The sequence below is a fragment of the Talpa europaea genome, assembly GCF_964194135.1.
Source record: "Talpa europaea genome assembly, chromosome: 7".
NCBI lineage: Eukaryota > Metazoa > Chordata > Mammalia > Eulipotyphla > Talpidae > Talpa > Talpa europaea.
Genome location: NC_140074.1, coordinates 99,334,449 through 99,354,945, shown reverse-complemented (window position 1 = coordinate 99,354,945; position 20,497 = coordinate 99,334,449). Strand labels below are relative to the sequence as shown.

Sequence of the window (20,497 nt, the reverse complement as noted above, 5' to 3'; positions counted from 1 at the left end):
GAAGCTTTTAAGTTTGTTGTAGTCCCAGCTGTTTATCTTCCCCTTTGTTTAGGGAGGAGAGTCTTGAAATCTACCCATGCTGCTTCAAGAGGGGGCAACTGAGAGTGCGGGAAGGAGCTGGGGCAACTGACCTGGAGGAGGAGAGGCGTCAGCTTCGGGGCCCCAGAGATTAGGCAGCGCTGGATGATGGCGCCCTCGCTCCACATTCGCTGAGGCAACGCCCTGCGCCTTAGGTGGCCCCGGGTCTCCCTGATGTTTGTTTTGCCACGTCTGATTACTACAGGCTGGAGGAGGGAGGACGAGCCCTTTCCCGAGCATCTCTGTGCTAGGGCCGCGCTTCCTCAGGCTATCGGGAGCTTTTTGACTGTTGTTTTGTTTTCTTCAGCGCCTCAGCCTTTCGTTCTCCACGCACTTCTCGGGGACGCCTCACCCCGGGTCCTGGAACCACCCGGAGGCTCCTCTCACCAGCTCGTTCCTCGGGCCGGGACGCACCGCGACCCCACCCCGCGCAGCCTCCCCGGGCCACAGACCCCTGGTCCCGCAGCCGTCAGAAGTCAGGAAGAGGGCGGCTGCTGCGCAGGCGGGGCCGGGGTGTCCCCACCCCGCGCCGTGGGTGTCACGTGACCAGCCCCGGCCAATCGGCGCGTGGCTCCGGGTGAGGCCGACCCCGCGGCGTCGGGATCCGGCAGTTGGAGGCCGGCGGTTGTAGAGGACGCGACGGCGCTGTAAGCACGCCAGCCAGGTACCGCTCGGGGTCGGCGGGAGGGATGACAGAGAAGAGGGTCCCCGCCCGCGAGGGCGTTCATCACGCCCGCCGCTGCCGGGCGGCGCCTCCCGATTTCCCCTTTCGCCTTAGGACAAGGCCATGGAGCGCGAAGTCCAGCGGGTTCGAGACGCGTTCCGGTCGGGCCGGTCGCGCCCCCTGGGATTCCGGCTGCAGCAGCTCGAGGCCCTGCGGAGGATGATGCAGGAGCGCGAGAAGGACATCCTGGCGGCTGTCGGTGCTGACCTGTGCAAAGTACGCGCGCGGGGGAGGAGCCTGCACCACCCCCACGCCCCACTTGAGGACCGCATTCCCCTTGAGCTTTTGCATTTTTAAATTTTTTGATTATGCAAGCATTGTGGGAGTATTATATAGAACAGTGCGGATTAAAGCACACGTTTCCCCTGGCTTGGCCGATCATCTTACCTTGCTTAGCCAGTCCTGTTGTGCGTGTTTCTTCTGGCAGACACAGAAGTGCATGTTTCTGGCCCGGGAATTCCTCTTCGTGTGAATTACTTTTTGTGCTCTGGCCTGTTTTTCTGTTGCATCTATGACCCTTTTCCTTATTTGGAGGAATTTTGTTAATTCTGGGTTACTGTAATTTAATATATTGCGGATAATTTTCTCCGGGTCTATTTATTGCCTTTTAACTTTATTTTTGCTTTTGTAGACAGAGGGGTTTTTTGGGTTGTCATTGTTGCTCCCAAATTCCCCTTAATTGTTTTGTTTTAGCTCAGTGCTCCGCAAACTATAGTGAGCTGGGGAATCATCTGGAGATCTTGTTAAATTGCAAATTATGGTTCACTTGGGCTGGGAAAGGAGTCTGAGATTAAAAATTTCTAACGAGCTCCCAGGAGGTACCAGGCTACCTGTTTTGGAACTGTTAAGGGGAAAGAATGTCCTGAGATAATCTCATACAGGCTTTGTGGACTCCACCCCCACTCCAGACTAAAGCCATCAGGACATTGGGAAAGACAAATCCCATCACCACCAAGGGGAGGGTGGCACATGTCCTCATTTCCCCTTCCCTTGTAAATAAACCTTTTATTAACCTTTCACGTGTGCCTGCAGTAGAGCATTGATAAGTCCTTTTAAGCGCGCGGGTGAGGACCCGCAGTCAGGCACCCAGTTTTGTATCGGGGTTGCTCTACAACAGAACCATGCTATGAGTAGCGAGGTTTGAAGTAGTGTTTACGATGTAAATATATTTCGCTATATTATCGTTATGTTTTTAATTTTTTTTTGCAATTTTTAAAAAAGATTTATTTATTTATGCATACAAGAACTGGGGTACAGGCCAGAGGTGCTAGGGGTGAGACCATTCACCAGAGACAGAGCCGGGAAACAGAATAGGCAGACTGACTGAACTACACTGCTGAGGGGAGCAGCCAAGGGACCAGGCTGTACCCTATGGGTAGCTCCCTGGACCCAGGGGATCGAACTTGTGCTTCAGAGACTGCTGACAGCTTCATAGTGCTGTGCTTAACCCCTGTGCCACCAGGAAGGCCCTGTTTTTAATTTTCGTTCCAAGAATAATAAGGCCTTGCTCTGGCTTTGTCTCTCTTCCCTACTACTCCCCAATCAGAGTAGTAACTTCAGTATCAGTAATTACAATGGTTAACTATAAAATTTCCTTTATATCACTTTTGAAGAGGAAGTGATAAAAGTAAGATACTTAAGAAGTTTGAATCATTTGTTCTATAAGTGTCAGATTGTTTGTGTGAATATGTGTATATGTAGGATCACTGAAGAAATATAGTAAATTTCTTGCCCCTGAAGTTTTAAAATTTATTTGGGAAACAAAACATACATAGCAATTAAGCAAAACATGCATAAAATGTGAATATAATTAAAAAATAGTATATTGTGGGTGAAATACTAAGATACAAATCAAAAGCACAGTTACTATGGTTTATAAGGTATGATCAAGGCAGACCACTATCCATCAGGGAACTCTTCCAGTAAGAGGCAACATTTAAGTCTAGGTTAAATGGTTTGTGTCAGAAGGGTATTGGAGGAATTAAATATATCTGGGAGTTAACATGTCCTTATTGAGGATTTGGAGGTTGCAGAAGGAATCTGAATATCAGACCAGCCAGTCTGATAATGCCAATTGTCACTGTAGATGTACTTGCCCTGAGGTCCTAGATGTTTAGAGCTCAGTGTGTCACACTTCTGCAAGGTTAACTGTGATTCTTTAATAACAGAGTGAATTCAATGCATACAGTCATGAAATTATTACCATCCTTGGAGAAATTGATCTTGTCATGGAGAAGCTTCCTGAATGGGTTACTGCTGAACCAGCTAAGAAGAACCTGCTCACGATGATGGATGAGGCTTATGTTCAACCAGAGCCCCTGGGAGTTGTACTGATTATTGGAGCTTGGAACTATCCCCTTGTTCTTGTCATTCAGCCTCTGATAGGAGCCATTGCTGCAGGTCTGGTGTTAGCATATATCTTTATATCTTTTTATTGGGACTTACCCTCTCATTGGTTGTAAATTAAGGATAGTGATGTTTGCCTGGGTTTACATTGGCAATGTATTGAGAATTTATGAATATTTTTTATTTTATTATATTTTTAAAGATTTATTTATTTATGCATACAAGAGCTGGGGTACAGGCCAGAGGTGCAGGGGGTGAGGGGATTCACCAGAGACAGAGGGGAACATAACAGGCAGATTGACAGAAATACACCGAGGGGAGCAGCGGGTGAGTCAGGAGAGGTCTGCTACGCCATGTGGGTTGCTCCCTGGCCGCCTGGGGATTGAACTCATGCTGCAGAGACTGCGGACAGCTTCATGGGTTGTGTCTTAACGCCTTGTGCCACCAGGGAGGCCCCCAGCATGAATATTTTTTAAAATGGACTCTAGAGGAGATTTGTGTGGTGACTATTTTTTGAAGCACACAGGGAATGAACTTGTGAGAGTATAGAGGCATCTGAGTCCAGATATTTGGAGTCAGGCATTCATAGTCTAATGTGGTTTCAGTTGCCAGTTCTGATTGTAAATAAGTGGTTTGATTCTGTCTGACTGGTTTCCTCATTCAAAGAAGGGGATAATGCTAGGTTGACTATATAGAAATTGCCAACAGATTATTTTGTCACTTCTTTGAGATCCAGATCAACAGTTTTATCTTGACATAACTTGTTTGCCTGATCCTTCCAAGGACAGATGAGAAAAGTGAGAGAAAACTGGAGGACTGGTGAGACTGATAGAGCCTGTTGTTAATGACTTGAAGATAATGAGAAAAAGTAAAAAGGAAGAGAAAGTAAGATGAGCTTTTATGTTTATTTTGAGGATGAGCAGAATTCAGAACTGGAGAAATAATTGGAGTGTTTACCCTGCCTATACTTCTCACACGAACAATGTTTTGGTCACTATTGAAGTTATTCAAGTTTTAGATGATACTGTTCTGCTTTTTGCTTTGTTTAGGAAATGCTGTGATTATCAAGCCTTCTGAACTAAGTGAAAATACAGCCAATATCTTGGCTAAGCTCCTCCCTCAATATATAGATCAGGTAAGAGCTTCTCGATTCAACATGCGTATTTATTGTGGGGAACACACATTTGATCTTTGTATTTTTCCATGTCACTGACTACTTGGGGATTTGGTTTCATTCCATTAAGCCTGTATTGACTTAGTCCAAAGACTTTAAGCTCCAAAATAAACTGTGGAATGGCTCAACTGTTATGGTTACACAATATATTTAGGCCCATGGCTTCAAAGGAACACCTGCTATTTTACCACAGCCATACTCTTCTGCTGTTTGTCATTTTGGAGTAACCATTGTTTGAGCTAACATAATTTTAGGTCTATTCATGAAGTGAATTATTTAATGAGAATTGGTACTGTATTGGATACTGATAACCTCTTGTCAAAATGGGGTTTGGTTATATAAGAACACTTCTGCTTTTAAAGTGGGCGTGTTTGTTAGCATGAGAATTACAGAAAGAAAATGGCCTCTTTCATTTAGTATTAAGGTGCTGGTATTAAAGAGTATCAAAAGCTGAACAAAGGATATGATCTCATCCATAGGGTGGCTCATCTCTGCCCAAATCAGATAGTTTCATGCCCTTCTAGGGATGAAGTTTATGATGCCCCCATCAAGTTGGGACTACTTAGTTTTACATGAAATTGCTGCAAGCAAGACTCTTCATTTAGCTTTCATTGAAAGGCAACTTTAAAATTTCATACCTGAAATTGTACACATTAATTTGTAATAGTCTAGACGCCAAGTCTGGCTCTTAGAATAATAATGGTCTCTGTTGTCTTATCACTGTTAAGGCAGCTCACAAAACAATTTTACTAATTGTTCTAGTAGCTGTTGTATCTAGTTCAGAAGGATGATGAAGACAGTGAGATGTCCTGGGTTGAGTAGGATTAGGAATAGAGATTTAAAGGTCCTGCTTTGCCCCTCATCAAGGGTAAATTCTTTATTCATTGTCCATATGGGGATAATAATGCTTGCACCATCTCACTTAGGTTGTTGGGGACCCACTCACATATGCTCTGTAGATTAAGCCATATGCAAGTTAAAACTTGAAACCTCTGTTGGGCAGTTGAACTATGAAGAGAATGAGCCCTCCTAACTAGTAGGAAGTCAAATGGAAACATGAGTCTACAAAGCCAACTTTTACTTCCTGCCACACCTCAGAATCCTTTGTTTCTTATTGTTTGTTTTTTAACCTCAGAATCTTCTGGACATTCCCTCTGTCTTCCTTCCGTGCCATCTATTCTCCATCATTTTTTTCATGCTGTTATTACCCAAGATTTCTCTTTCATAAAAGGGCATACAAAGGTTCAGTCCAAAGCAATAATAGATAAGGAAACTGAGGCTCAGAGATACTCAGTAGATTGCTGAAGGTCACAGAAGCTAGTGAGTAACAGCCCAGATTCAATCCAGATCTGACTTCCAAAGTGAGTGCTCTTGCTCATTGCTGAGCACTTACTTAGCAAATACTTAGTTTCTGCTATAGACTAAGTCCCAAGCTGTCTTGTGTATAGAGAAAATGTTCAGATTAAGATGTTCATCTGGGACTTATCTTGTGGTCATTGATTATGGCCACCTTTGCACCAGTATCCTCAGCTTCCATCCCCATCCTTAATTTCATGCGTTTCCCTGGTCATATTCAACCATTGTTCTCCTTTTTGTTTTCACCGCTGAGCTCATTGGAAAACATTGGGCTCTCTAGGTCGCTTGTTGTTTCTCAGATGCCATTAGACACTGAAAGTATTCCCACCTTGTCCTCAGTCAGCTTCCTCTTCGGTCCTCACAGGGCCCGGTCTCCATGTTTTCCTGCATAGTACATGTCTATGGGGAAGAAATTGTTCATGTTAAGTAGTAGGGTTAGTTTAGCTCTGCTAGTAGTGTTTATGTTTTTCTTTTTTCAGGATCTGTATGTTGTTATTAATGGTGGTGTTGAGGAAACCACACAGCTCCTGAGGCAGCGATTTGACCACATTTTCTATACTGGAAGCACTACAGTTGGAAAAATTGTCATGGAAGCTGCCGCCAAGCATCTGACCCCTGTGACTCTTGAACTGGGAGGGAAGAGTCCATGTTATGTTGACAAAGATTGTGACTTGGACATTGCCTGCAGGTGAGATTCGCCCTTTGGTTATCTGGTGTTTTCTGAGCACAGTGGAGAGTTTCCCAACAGGTCAGTGTGTTCTCTTTGCAATTGAACCCTATGTATTCTTAAGTTTTCATGGTTGGTGTTCTCAAGCGTAACAGAATTCTTTCACAAATTGTCTCGTGGTTCCATTGTCTGAAAAAAATGTACAGTAGGTCTTGAGATAATGTGGCTTTCCTTAGGTATTATGAAAATGATTTGTCTCTTCTAAATTACAGATCTGGTGAGAAATTGTATGGTTATGCTGGCAGATGAAACAGGAAGTAGATAATGCAAAGAAAATGTCTAAAGTAGATAATGCCTAACAAAATCTTTAAGTTCCTAACAGCATGAACATTATATTGCTTTCTTAACTGAATTTCCTTGTTGATAAAACCATATTACTCTTATTTTATCTGAGAATAACATCTTGCACCTGGGAACCAGAAAGCAGAAGATTTCATGTTCTCTGCTAAATCAGATTTAGTTACCAGGAAGTGACAAAACCCAGAATTGACTGTGTGTATAGCTTTTTCTCCCCTTCAGAGGTGGGGAGCAAAGAGGACATATAGGGAGTTAGGTCAAGGTCCAGGTTGCCATAATAAGTAGAAGTATAATTGCCAAAGCATGATGAAATTCCAGCAAACCCAGGGGGTGATCACTAGGGTGATGGGTCCTCAGCCATGTGCTTATGACGCAAAGCAGGCACATGTGAAACAATAGTAGCAGGATCAATTTACACAGGATGTGCGAAAAAGGGATAGGGAAGAGTATTCACAGGCTGGCAAGTGACCAGGTGCTGTCTGTCCTCCCCGAGACGGTGTCCACTGAGCATTGACTGAGATACAAACAGAAGCTGTACATGGCAAGCTGGAGGCTTCTCCACAGATGGCAGTTTAACCATCAGAAGCCTAGCAGCTTACCTGCCAAAAGTCCCACAGTTTAACTGGTCAAAAGCCCTAGCAGTTTAATTGCCCAAAAACCTCCTCAGTTTTTCTGATAAAGAATCTCAGCGCTTTAACTGCCAACAGCCTCAGCTCTGCCCCTTTTCCTATTGGCCACTATTTGGCAGGTGGAATTTGAAAAGCTTTACCTTCTACCACCAAATTGACCTCAGAGGTAGAATCTAGAAAGCTCTACCTTCTATCATAGAGTAGGTTATGAGCACCAGCACTGGCTCCGAGCTTGCTCCTCACTGTTGCTCTTACAATGAGACCCTCAGATAATGAGTTTTCAGGCCATGTGCATCATTCCATATGTGAGAATGACTTCCCAAAGCGGGGAGGGGCTCCACCTAGAAGAGGGTGATCTTAGAGACTGACTGCTGTTCTGCTTTACACCTGAACATCTTGCTAGCATTATCTAAAGCCACAACCAGCACAGGCAGAGCTGTGTGGAACTCCTGGCATCCAGAGTATTCTTTCTCTCTTTTTTATAATGTGATTTTATTTTTTTTTAAAAGATTTATTTATTTATGCATACAAGAACTGGGGTGTAAGCCAGAGGTGCAGGGGCAGTTGAGAGAATTCACCAGAGAGAGTAGGGAACTGAACAGGGAGATCTACTGAAATACACTGCTAAAGGGAGCAGCGGGCAAGACAGGAGAGGTCTGCTGTGCCAGTGGGTTAGCTCCCTGGCCAGGTTTCAAACTCGTGCTGCAGTGGCTGGTGATAACTTGATAGCACTGTCTTTAACCCCTGTGCCACCATACTCTAAGTCCCCCCAGAGTATTCTCTTGATGGAGCTGGAGGAGAAGGAGGGTGTTGGGAGACTTTCTCTTTTCCTGCAGTAGTCATGGGCTACAGTGCTTATAAAGTACTATTTTTTGTACATGGAGTGAGAACTTCCCTGCTCCTTAGAATATTTTACATCAGTTGAAAAATGCATTCTAAGGTTCAACCAACTGATTTAGAGATAAGCTTTTTTAAGTATTTTATTTATTATAAAGATTACCAAGTAATCTTGCTACTTGTGAAACTTTCAAACTGTATAACGGTATGTGATAAGTAAATAGTCGACTGAGTTACATTGTTATTTGGGTTTTCTCTTCCTCACCTCAGACGCATAACATGGGGGAAGTACTTGAATTGTGGTCAAACCTGCATTGCTCCCGACTACATTCTCTGTGAACCATCTCTCCAGAGTCAAATCGTACAGAAGATTAAGGAGACTGTGCAGGTTTGTATTTGACACATTTCATTCCTTGGTTTCATTAAGATATGAAGTCCGACTAACTATTTGCAGAGAGCATCTCTGTTCCCTTATCCACCCCCCAGGAAAATTCCAGTAGCATATGTGACTGAATTTATTGGCTATTTAAAAATGCTCTGTATACTTTTCATAGGATGTCTGTTGGGAATGAGGTTAGTCTGTGTTTAAACCACTTGAACTGTCTAGTTGATTGATGTTAACAACTGACTAGTTGTGGCATATGGTTGAAAATATTTAAGCATGGGTTTTGTCTTGAGAGAATGTTGTCAGTCCTTTGAGGTATAATCAGAGGCCCCTTGGTATTGGGTTGTCAGAAAAGTCATGACACATTTTTGCATAGAAAATATACATCATGACTTTCTGACAACCCAATATTTTGGCCATTGCTGTGAGGTCAGTTGTTATGTAGGTGGAGGGTTTAGGAAGGTCAGTGATTTGGAGAAGTGAGTTAATTAAATATGTTTCTAGTATATTCTTGACATGGTTATCAATCTTTCATGGTGTTTGAAGATGTTTAATAAGGAAGTAAAGGAAGACTGCATGGTAGTGTCCTGAGTTAAGCCTTGAAGACATCTGGGATTTTAATTGGAAGAAAGGAATGGGACCCACCAGTGTGAATGAGTTCATTGGCGGGGGCAGGGGGACAGTCCTTAAACCCCCTGGGTGAAGAAATTATTGGAACTATCATTGTTTACTCAACCGGTGCTAATTAAACACAGAAGGAAGGGATCAAGAACACTGAGAGTAGCCAATACGATCAGAGAATGAAGTTATTTATTAGGAAAGTAGAGTACTCCAGGCTGGGTCACTGGGGCATGAGGTGCTAAGGGTCTTAATGTGGGAATTGTACATCTCTTAAGAAGGATGTAGGCGTAAAGACTCTCCTCAAATCCTGGTGAGTCTTAACCATGTGGATTTGAGACTGTTGGTGGCAGGTGAGTGAGTGATGTTCATTTTGATTTGAGAGTAAATTAAGAGCTCTGACAAGGCTTTGCAATATTGTAGCCATTCAGTATTTTGTGTTTGTTGTACAGAAGAAGCATTGTGTGACTTCGGGAGTTCTTTTATGGTGGTTAACTTAGCAAACTGTATTTTGAATTTTTTGAGCGGCTTTGCTATCATCTATGACTGGTAGAAAAAACAACCCAGAGAAGATAGAAGACAATGTAAAGCTCAGAACTCTTCCTATAAGGGATAAGTAGTCAATATTTTAGGCTTTGCACCATAAGATGTCTGCTGCTACTCCCCAGCTCATTTCAGGAGAGGGCAGATCTACCCCACATCTTCTCACATTCACCCCAGGGGCCCATATGACCCCCCTGGAACTGAAAAATGATGGACTTGTGTGTGCTCTTTAATTTGTATCCTTGACCTGCCAAAATGCTCAGACTTAGTACGATTTTGCTCCTCTTAACAGTCCTTGGGGAGTGGGGTGTTGGCTCCTATGAGGATATAAACCAGATCGTTTTGGGAAAGTGAGTAGGTTTTGTACTTATTAAATTGAAATACAGGCTTTTTGGGCCTCCCCTGGTGGCACAGGCGGTTGAGCGCTGCACTGTGAAGCTGTCCACAGCCTCTGCAGCACTGGTTTGATCCCGGCTGGCTGGCCGGTGAGGGTCCCACATGGCACAGCAGACCTCTTCTGTTGTGCCCACTGCTCCCCTCACCAGTGTATTTTGTCAGTCTGCTTGTTCTGTTCCCCTCTCTGTCTCTGGTGAATCCTCTCACCCTCCTGCGCTTCTGGTCTATACTCCGGTCCTTGTATAAATAAATAAATAAATCTAAAAAAAAAAAAGAAATACAGGCCTTTTGTGACAATTACATACTGTTGTTTTAAACAGGAATTTTATGGAGAAAATATCAAAGAATCTCCTGATTATGAAAGGATCATCAATCTTCGTCATTTTAAGAGGATATTAAGTTTGCTTGAAGGACAAAAGATAGCTTTTGGTGGGGAGGCTGACGAAGCCACACGTTACATAGGTAATGGAAATTTACCTTTACCTGGCAGCTTGATAATGGCAGCTTGATAGTTTTTAATAACACTCTTTACTAACAGTAAATAAAATATATGTTTGAAAAATTATTAGATACTGCTTTTTTATATACAGTCTTTTTTATAAACTTCTAAAAAGATGATTATTATATATATATATATATATTGAGTGGTTTTACTGTCATCTATGACTGGTAGGAATACCAGCTCAGGGAATATAGAAAACAATAAAATAGTGCAAAGCTCCTTTCTGTAAAGGGATAAGTAGTAAATATTTTAGGGGTGCTGAATTGACTATATCCATGTACATATCACCCCCTTCTTGCACAGAGATCCTACTCATGTGCTTGGAGACCAATTTAATTTGCACGGTTCATTCACATACTTAGGCCTTTTTTTCCAGTAGGGAGATGACCTGATAAAATAAATGTAAGATGAATCTTGTATTTCTGTTGTTTACTTTTACATTTTCACCTTGCTTGTTTTTTGTGGGTTTTTTTTTTCAGCCCCAACAATACTTACTGATGTTAATCCTGAAACCAAGGTGATGCAAGAAGAAATTTTTGGACCAATTCTTCCAATAGTGCCTGTGAAGAATGCAGATGAAGCCATACAATTCATAAATGAACGTGAAAAGCCCCTGGCTTTCTATGTGTTTTCTCATAACAATAAGGTAAACTTAAAGAGAATAGCTTATTAGCATAAGCCACTGTTACAAATCATGTCCTTAGTTACTGTAAGGCAAATGATTTATTTTTGTAATACCAGAGTCCATCAAGTGAGGCTGAACTTACAGACTTGTCTTGGTTAACGAGGCCCTGGGGTTATTACGATAACTTTTGCCATACTCCCTGGGGTTAGTTCTGAGTCTTCAGGGGTGGGTATCACAAGTTTTTTGGTTTATAAACACCTCCCCTATAATTGGAAGACTTATGTGTACCAGCACTAGAAGCTTCCCTGATGTTATTCCTCGGGGCATTCGTGTGTAAGAGTCTTCCCCTCTTACTGTAACAGTTTTCACAGCCTTTGTGGTGGGGCTGTGTGGAACAGGGATTTCTGGGACTATCCTGGAAGTGGTTGTGATGTCCAGGACTTCAGCTTCTCCAGTTGGTTCCTTTGTTGTTAGAGTCATATTACTGTACCAGCCTGTTTAGCAACTTGTGCTGCATCATACCACAACTTACTGCATGGTGCATGCATTCACATCACAGTGACCGATTGCTGCTAAGGGACAGTGGCTTTAAGGTAAGGTAGGTTCAGGAGCCCTCTGCTCCTGAAAGGGAAAGGGAAAACTAGAAGGAGGAAGATGGCACCAATTAAGGTCTGATAAGTCCACAAACCAAACATGTTCTGGAATGTCTCTGACTGTAATGAAGAGAAAGTCTATCACATGGCAGCTTCTAGAGCTTGTGATGCTATGGAGATACAGATAGCAACAGATATGTGAAGTTAAGCCCAATGTTTGGGGCCCAGTAGGACTGGGTTATTAGTAAACAATGGTTGGAATTTCAGGTGACCATAGAAAATAGGTAGGGACACTGAAGCCTAAAATGTGCCAGCCAGGGTGCAAGGCAGTAGGGAGTGCCTCCCAGCATTTGGGTCACTTGTGATGACTATTGTCCTCTTTGACACTCTCTACAAAGGACTCTCAGGGCTTGTTAGCAGCCAGATGAAAGGACATTGTGCCTATTGAGATACAAGGCCAACCATGTCTTCAGAAATAGGAAGTCTGAAATCTCAAATTTTGTTGGCAATTCATAAAGCTAAATGATAGCTACTAATCATATGCCATAATTTAGAGCAGAGACAGAAATGTTAATGAACTGTCCCCTTATTTTAAAGGAAGACTTCCTTGGCTGCCATTTTGGGTAGCCCAGCCCCCCATGGTGATTGAGTAAACAGGTCTTGCCTCAAGTATATCCACAAGCCCAAATAGCTTGCTAATGTACACAGCCAGGAGTTCCTTCTGGAGAGCTCACAGTGAGCGTCTCAGGCACTGCTGACCTGGAGCCTTATTCTGTTCCTCAGCTTGTCAAACGCATGATTGATGAGACGTCGAGCGGTGGTGTCACGGTCAACGATGTCATCATGCACTTTACACTCAGTTCTTTGCCCTTTGGAGGAGTGGGTGAGTAGTCCTCTTGCCAGTTTGCAGTCAATGTTTCAAAAACATCCCAGAGGCACCATTGCACCAGGTGGTTGAGGAAGCTGCTGTTGCTGCTTCTGCAGGTCTCTGCTTGATTGCCCTTTCCTGACAGGGGATTTCTCTGAAATCCCACCTAAAGTCGTCTTCCTACCGCCCAGCAGACCTACTGATGAGGGATTCATCCCTGTCCTGCTACCCACTTTCCATCCTTAGCAGCACTTACCATGATTTATAATTACTTTGTTCTTTTCACTGGCTTACTTGTTTGTTGTTCTGTTTCCAGATTTATGGGATTTTCCTGGCCAACATTCAGGTCTTAAATTAATAAGTAAAGTCCCCCTGTCTCTTTATTTTTTTTTAAAGATTTATTTATTTATGCATACAAGAACTGGGGTACAGGCCAGAGGTGCGGGGGGTGAGAGGATTCACCAGAGACAGAAGGGAACAGATTGACCGAAATACACTGCTGAGGGGAGCAGTGGGCGAGGCAAGAGAGGTCTGCTGCGCCATGTGGGTTGCTCACTGGCCAGGGATCGAACTCTTGCTGCAGTGGCTGCGGTTAGCTTCATAGGTTGCGTCTTAACCCTTGCGCCACCAGGAAAGCCCTTTTTTTTTTTTTTAAAGTGAATGACAAACCCAGAATATTGGCGCAGACAGCAGTGTGAAGGTTTGCAGTTGCCCTGTACTGCCTACCCTGGGTAACATAGAGTAGCTCTCAATTCCTGCCCCCTCTGCAGGGAGAGGGCTGTCCTTGAATTGTTTCACAGCTTGAGAATAAGACTCTTCTAGAGAAGGCAGGCAAATATTCATTCTGCTGAAGCTCTGTGAACACAGGCTGGTTCCTGCTGCTCTCTTTGGGATGTGTCCTGCCTGCCTCTTTGACATCTAAGATAATTGACTCAACTTTTTATTTTGTCTTTGGAACCTAGGTGGTAGGCTTCCTGTTGAAGAATAGAGATATTACAGAATTAGGAATGTATGAAAATTCTCATAGCAAAAAGCAAATAATGAAAGTGGCTGTCTGAAAAGCTCCTGCTTTATTCTCTCCCTCTGTAATAGCATAAATCAAGTATTCCATGGGAGTGAAATGGTGGCCCAGTTTGGCAGGAACACCTGTTCTCGGTTAAGGCAAGCTTGCCCTTGTCCTATAATCCCTGGCTGACATTGCATGATTGGCATATGTTTCTTTCTAGAATGTAAATGTAATACCAGCACCTACCACAGTACTTGGCATATGTAAAGCCCAAGAGGGGAGAGGCAGGTCAAGGGATATTGCAGGAACCTGACTGGAGCTGGTGATGGCTTGGACTAGGGTGGTGGTAGGGGTGTGGATATTTAGTAGGTAGGGGTGGTGTCAAGCAACAGGATTTGCTGATGGATTGAATGCATGTGGAGGAGAGGTGGTGACTCAAAGTAAGGATGATTTGTGGGATTTAGGTGAAGTTACTGTACTTTCACTGCCTCAAATTTTAAAAGATTTGGTTAGATCCTGTACCCTGAGGATCCCTTTACACATGATGGCCACTGAGGGCTGTCATCAAGCCGCTGGATGTTCCTGCTTGGTTCAGTTGCTGTCTTGATGACTTGTTAGCATTTGGCATCATTAACTCTTTTTTAGAACAAAAGGAAAACCTTTTGCCCCCTAAATGCAAAAAGAACACAGGTTTTTAAAGAAACCTCAGAAAAGATAGAAGAGCCCAAAGAATAAAAATATTGATTGCCCATAAAAAACCCCACTATAAAGATAACTTTTGGTACATGTTCTTAAATTTCTTATCCTTGCATCTATGTGCATCACATATTCACATACGTGTGAATATTTTATTCAAAAACTGTATCCTGTTGTGTCTTGTTTTCTGCCCTGCCTGTGAGAGTGTCCTGTGACATGACCCGTATTAGTACATGCAACATCTGTGATTTTAGGAACTGCGTATTGTTCTGTTGTATGAATGCAGTATGTTTTCTTAACTGAGTCCTATTATTAGGCTTTTTCATTTCAGGTCTTTGTGGTATAATGGTTCTTATATATCTTTTGTGCAGTTTCTGATTATTTCCTTAGGAAAAATGTCCAGCACTATAACTGCTGTGTCAAAGGGGTTTTTACATTTTTTTTTCCCAAAATGAAATGCTTTTTTCTTTTATTTCTAAATGTAATATAGGCCTTTTAGGGAAAAGTGGTAAAAAAGAGGGGAATCTCCCAGGCATAAGCACTATTAATAATTTGGCATGTAGCTTAGATTTTTCTTCTAAAATGCATAAGATTTTATTGCCAATTTATCTGCAACATCAACTGTTGCCTGAATGAGGTCCCAGCCTAGCTCCAAGTTGCCCCTGCCTTCTGCCACTGGGCCACACACATGCCTCTGTCCAGCGCACGAAATAGATTAGAGACGTGAAAACTGTCACAGCACATGGCTCTTTCAGAAGGCAGGGATTTTACATTGCTTACTGTCACCAGCTACAAGGCCCTGCTGTCCTGGAGGTTGTCATTTCTGGGACCTTAGAAGAAGAAAGGGGTGAGTGGGCTGTGAGGAAATTCAACTACCTGGAGAGGTTGTAAAAGGCCATACCTGGCTTTGTGTTTATAACTTGGGTGGGTTTATCCAACCATGTTAAGCTCTCTTTTCCTCTCTGGAGGAAAAAGCATTGGGGGATAATGCTGCTTTCCACAGCAGGGTTGTGGTGAAAACTAACTTATAGAATGCCTTTAAATGCCAGCATCAGGGAGAGCCATGCCAGAGAGAGCTGTGGCTCCTCGTGCTGCTCTTGGAAACGATCCTACTTGATAGGTCTTCACTTTACTGGAATGCTGGGAAGCGATTCCTAAAAAGCGTCTCTTATAGAGCTGGCCAGGAGGCTCCACGGGGCATCCCAGGCAGCAGGGAAACTGTGGGATTCCTTTGCTAGTGTGTAGCTTGTGTCACCTACAGTGGAGCCTATTTTGTCTGTTCCTTTTATTTCAGGTTCAAGTGGGATGGGAGCTTATCACGGAAAACATAGTTTTGATACCTTTTCTCATCATCGTCCCTGTTTAGTAAAAAGTTTAAAGGGAGAAAGTGCTAACAAACTCAGATATCCTCCCAACAGCCAGTCAAAGGTGGATTGGGCAAAATTTTTCATCTTGAAACGATTCAACAAAGGAAAACTCGGTCTCCTGTTACTCACTTTCCTGGGCATTGTGGCCGCTGTGTTTGTCAAGGTAAGTCTCCACTGCTCATGCAGCGCCATCTTTGCGCCTGCCTGATGTGCTTCTCCTCGTGGGGGCACCTTTCGTTTTGTGAATTCTCTGTCTTTACATTTACTTTCCGAGGCTATGACCAGGTTGGCAAACTGCTGCCTGCTGGCCAGCAACTGTTTCTATAAATGAAGCTTCTTGGGACACAGTCGCACCCATTTGTTTACTCATAATCTCTGACTGCTTTTGTGTTACATAGCAAAAGGGAGTTAGTTGTGGGAATTTAGGCCTACAAAGCCTAATTTTTTTAATGAAAAAGTTTGCCAACCTTTGGTCTAGAAGTTGCTTGCAGAATTTGGAGCTATCTAACCCCCTTATCCTTTTGCCATTGGTGTTTCAGTTTCTGTTCTGTTCTTGAATGTGCATGAAATGAGCATGCCGTGGAGGAGAGAATCTTGGACGATAGTGGTGGTGATGCAGACAAGTTGACTGCCATGTTTGCCTTTGATAATTAGTTATTACAGACATGGGCTGGCTAAGAGACCCTTGTGATAGCTGCTTTCCTAAGGTGGGTAGTGTGTCTGGGGGGAGGAGAATATCCAAGCCAGGGAAAGCTGAGATGGTATGGGGAATAATAATGTACTCATAGCCAGCCAACTGAGATGGTCCATTAAAAAATGGGCTCCATCATGAAGACTAGACTTGGCAGAGAGGCACAATGCACGTGTGTCATAGAAATAGCTGTCTTCATATCTGTATTTAAAATTTGAAAGGGGGTTGGCTTATGTTACATTAACACAGCTTCATGGAACTGGAGATACCAGTCGCATTTGAAATCATTTGGGTTTTCTCAGAAATACCAAGCTGTGCTGAGGAGAAAGGCCCTGTTGATTTTTCTGGCTGTTCACAGACTGTGTTTTCCAGTAAACAGTGATGAAAATTCAGATGCCAGCTCTATCTGTTAAGAGTGAGGTAGGAACTCCTTGTTTTCTTTCCATAAGTAGGCAAGGTGGGTTATGTTTTCTTTCAATTGTTTGTTTTTCTACAATTGTAGGCCTATGGGTATTGAATAAATAATGTTCAGCTTATTTATCTCCAGACGTTTTGGGCCTTGGCCCAGCAGATCAGAGTCTTAAGACTACTTGTCCACAGTTCTTAAAGGGTGAAGCTAGATTGCTGGAAACTAAGAAATGTGTAGAGGTAATGGCTTAGCTGGTCTTGGTGCAGCATGCATCCTTTCTAGAAGAGGAGTAGTCATAAGTGCCCTTTTGTCCTCCCCGTCTGCTCAGTGTCCCCAAGGAAGTGCTGGCTGACTACAGACCTGCAGTCACTATTTAGGCCCTGAACTGTTTCACAATTTGAGAATAATTCACCAATCTTTTTGTTGTTTTGTTTGTGTTTTTATAAGTTTGACTTTGGAATTCATGGTGGCAAATCAAATGCATATGCAAATCAAAGCATAGTATGCAGTTTAGGGGCTATTTTTACTTTTCCGTCTTCCTGAGGTTGGAGGTGTAGTTGGATCTGTGGTCATTATCTGCCTAACTTGCTGTTTTCCAAAGACACCATCCCCCAACCTGATAATTATATTTGTGTCTGGGGTAAGGTTTCTTAGCCTCCTGGGAGATTTGGAGGCTGCCTGCTGTCCTGGCTTGCCACAGTCCCACCAAAGCTCCCTCAGGTGCAATGCATCTTGCCAGACAGACTGAGGGGGCCAGGTTGCCTGCCCAGAGTTCCCAAAACAGCTTGACAGACAAACCTTTCTCTGTTAGAGAAGCAGCAAGGTATAAAAATATTTAGCAGAACAAGAAAGCATGACTCTAACTTTTTAGCTCTGATACTGACTTAATGATGACTAGGCAGGGCCTTTTCTGAGCCCGTCCTGAGGCTCCTCTGCATAATAGGAAAGGTGGTGTCAGTGATTTCCCAGGTTACTGCCAACTCTGCTTCTTGTTACTGTGAACTGATGTTCAGATTGTTTTGGATTCATTGTGCCTAGATAAAGTTTTGGTTTTCTTTTCCTCTTTGCTGCTTTTCAGTTCTTTTCTCTGTACTTTTGTCCTTTTTTTTTTTTTTTAAGATTTATTTATTTATGCATACAAGAGCTGGGGTACAGGCCAGAGGTGTGGGGGGTGGGTGAGAGGGTTCACCAGAGACAGAGTGGGGAACAGAACAGGTAGATTGACTGAAATACACAGCTGAGGGGAGCAGCAGGCAAGTCAGGAGAGGTCTGCTGTGCCGTGTGGGTATCTCCCTGGCCAGGGATCAAACTCATGCTGCAGTGGCTGCGGACAGCTTCATAGGTTGCATCTTAACTCCTTGCGCCACCAGGGAGGCCCAACTTTTGTCCTCTTTTTATGAAATCATCTTTTGTTTTGGATAAATGAATCTGAGGCTATGTTGTATATTTACTTGAGGAGCCCTTATTTATGGTAATTGCAAACACCTTTCTGAAGTTACTTCTTTTGCGCTTATTTTGTTAGATGCTTGGATTTGATTGTATTACTTTGTAAAATTACAGTGAATTTAGAACATTTAAAAATGGGAAGTTAAAGTAGTGATTATCAATCTAAAAGGGGCATATTGGAATCTGAGTGGGGAGAAACTTTCTGTATGCATTCAAAATGTACATGTGCATTGCTACTGTATACACACACATAGACACACACAAACCCAAGTCCCAGTAAAGCTTAGTACATGCTAGAAAACATTGTAGGAGATACGGGTGTTAAAAGGTTAAGAACTACAAAATATTAAAATTGATGAATGTCAGTAGGCCTTTGAAAATTAAATATGACTTTGAACTTTTTGAGGTTGTAGCAGCACCTCTTCAGCTTAGTAGACATAGATTAATTTCAGTACTATTATGGAATTTTAGGAACAGAATGATCACTTTGCAGATTCCATGTAGGGCTTCTACTTCCAGTGCTAGGATAGTAAATTAATATTTTCCATTCCTCTCTCTGCTCTGATATTGTCTCATTGATAGTGTACAGATACAGTCTCCATCACTACATGTCTTGTTTTTGTTGTTTGAGGGGCATAATCATTTATCTTCAGCCCAAACTACACTTAGATCTCTTAAGAATACATAGGCCTTAATACAGTGTATGCAGAGTCTCTTAAGACACTGTATTTGTTAGTGTCCTGAGTCTAAGTTCATGTTCCAGTGCTGGGTGAGTGGATTTTTAAACTAGCAGAGTAATCTGGATCCTCTTCTCTCTCCAGGTAGTATACTACTGAAGAATGATCCTGTTCAACCTCCTACTTGCCTCTACTGAGTTATTCCTCTATTAAATGGTTAATGAGCCAACGATTTTAAAATCCTAAGAAAATATGCAAGCACTGTAATCAAACCTGAAAGTCATTACCAATCACTTTTATTAAAGTTGACATTTCAACCAAATCCCAACACTCCCTGATAGTGAGGATACTCACAGAACCCATTCCAGATTGTGTTACCCCAATCTTAGAAATTTGAACTAGGGGAGGAGAGTATGTTAAGCTAAACTTGAGTTCTTTGGGGCATCATAAAGGGGTCTTAGAACCTATTTGATGACTTTTTCACTCTACTTCAAGGAACATGGCACACCTTTCCTCTGCTGCTGCCGCCATCACCCTCTGAAACTTTCAAGAGCTCAACACTGCGCAGCAGTCCCCTGCAGCCCAGGGGTGAGGCTAGATCTTCCCAGTTCCCCATAAGGCACTAGAACAGTGTATGTGGTGGGGGTACCTTCCCTGACCCCCTGGGACTTGAGGTCTGGCCTCTAGAAGTTGGCCCATCCCACCAGTGCTCTTCCTCCGTTCTCATCTCTCCCCCATACTGTCTCGTGTTAAGTTTGTGGCAGTATCTTGTGACTATCCACAATTCTCTGTGTCCACTCAGAGCATCATGTAAATCTTAGGGCTTCCTAGAAAACAGTTACCAGTTTCCTGTAAGTATCACCTGTTATTCTCAATGGTGTAGAAATTGTAGAATTCTGCATCTTATTAAATGCTGTAATGAAAGTATTTTTAAAGTATCCTAACTCAGGACTCGCAAGTTATAAGTTAATAGACCTCCAAGAACAAATCTTTTATGTTTCTTATTTCTGTAGCACAATGCAAGTAAATGTCACTTTTTTAAACTTTAGAGAGAGCACTTTCTGAATAAGTTCAGCCTACAGAACTTAAAGTGGTGATGCCATTTCCTGTCATGGACTTTGGACCCCAAGCACCTCACAGGACTGATGGTGCATCTCTTGGAGAAGTTTGGAGAAGTGTGTAAGCCGTAGCAGTTGACCATGCTGAAAGGTATGGAGGACATGGGAAGACTCTCCTGAAAGCGGCCACACCTGAGATACTTCAGCCAAGTGGGAAGTGCTAAAGAAGAGCCCCCTGCTGGCAGTGCATTGTGACTCCACCATCCTCTGCCCCTCGTGTTTGAGGCAGACTCTGCCCACTAAGTGAGAGAATGTCATTCACTTTACAGAGTGTATTATCAGCTTTGCTGAAAGAATCTGTTCCATTAAGGCTGTCTGAAGTATGAGGTATTGAACTAAAGTAGACAAAGCTACACAAACATGGCTCTAGCCAACTAATCAGCCATAAT

At 42.9% G+C, this 20,497-nt stretch overlaps 1 protein-coding gene across 1 annotated transcript; it reads left to right on the top strand.

The window, feature by feature from the left end:
• Positions 1-865: 865 nt before the first annotated feature.
• ALDH3A2 (aldehyde dehydrogenase 3 family member A2) lies at positions 866-16,840 on the top strand (the record flags this gene model as incomplete). The annotated part of the gene is given in 11 exon segments (XM_084236663.1): positions 866-1,018; positions 2,971-3,202; positions 4,198-4,283; positions 6,158-6,366; positions 8,439-8,556; positions 10,431-10,572; positions 11,092-11,258; positions 12,614-12,713; positions 15,695-15,930; positions 16,761-16,818; positions 16,821-16,840. Coding segments are annotated over 11 exon segments (1,521 nt in total).
• Between the last annotated feature and the right edge of the window lie 3,657 nt (positions 16,841-20,497).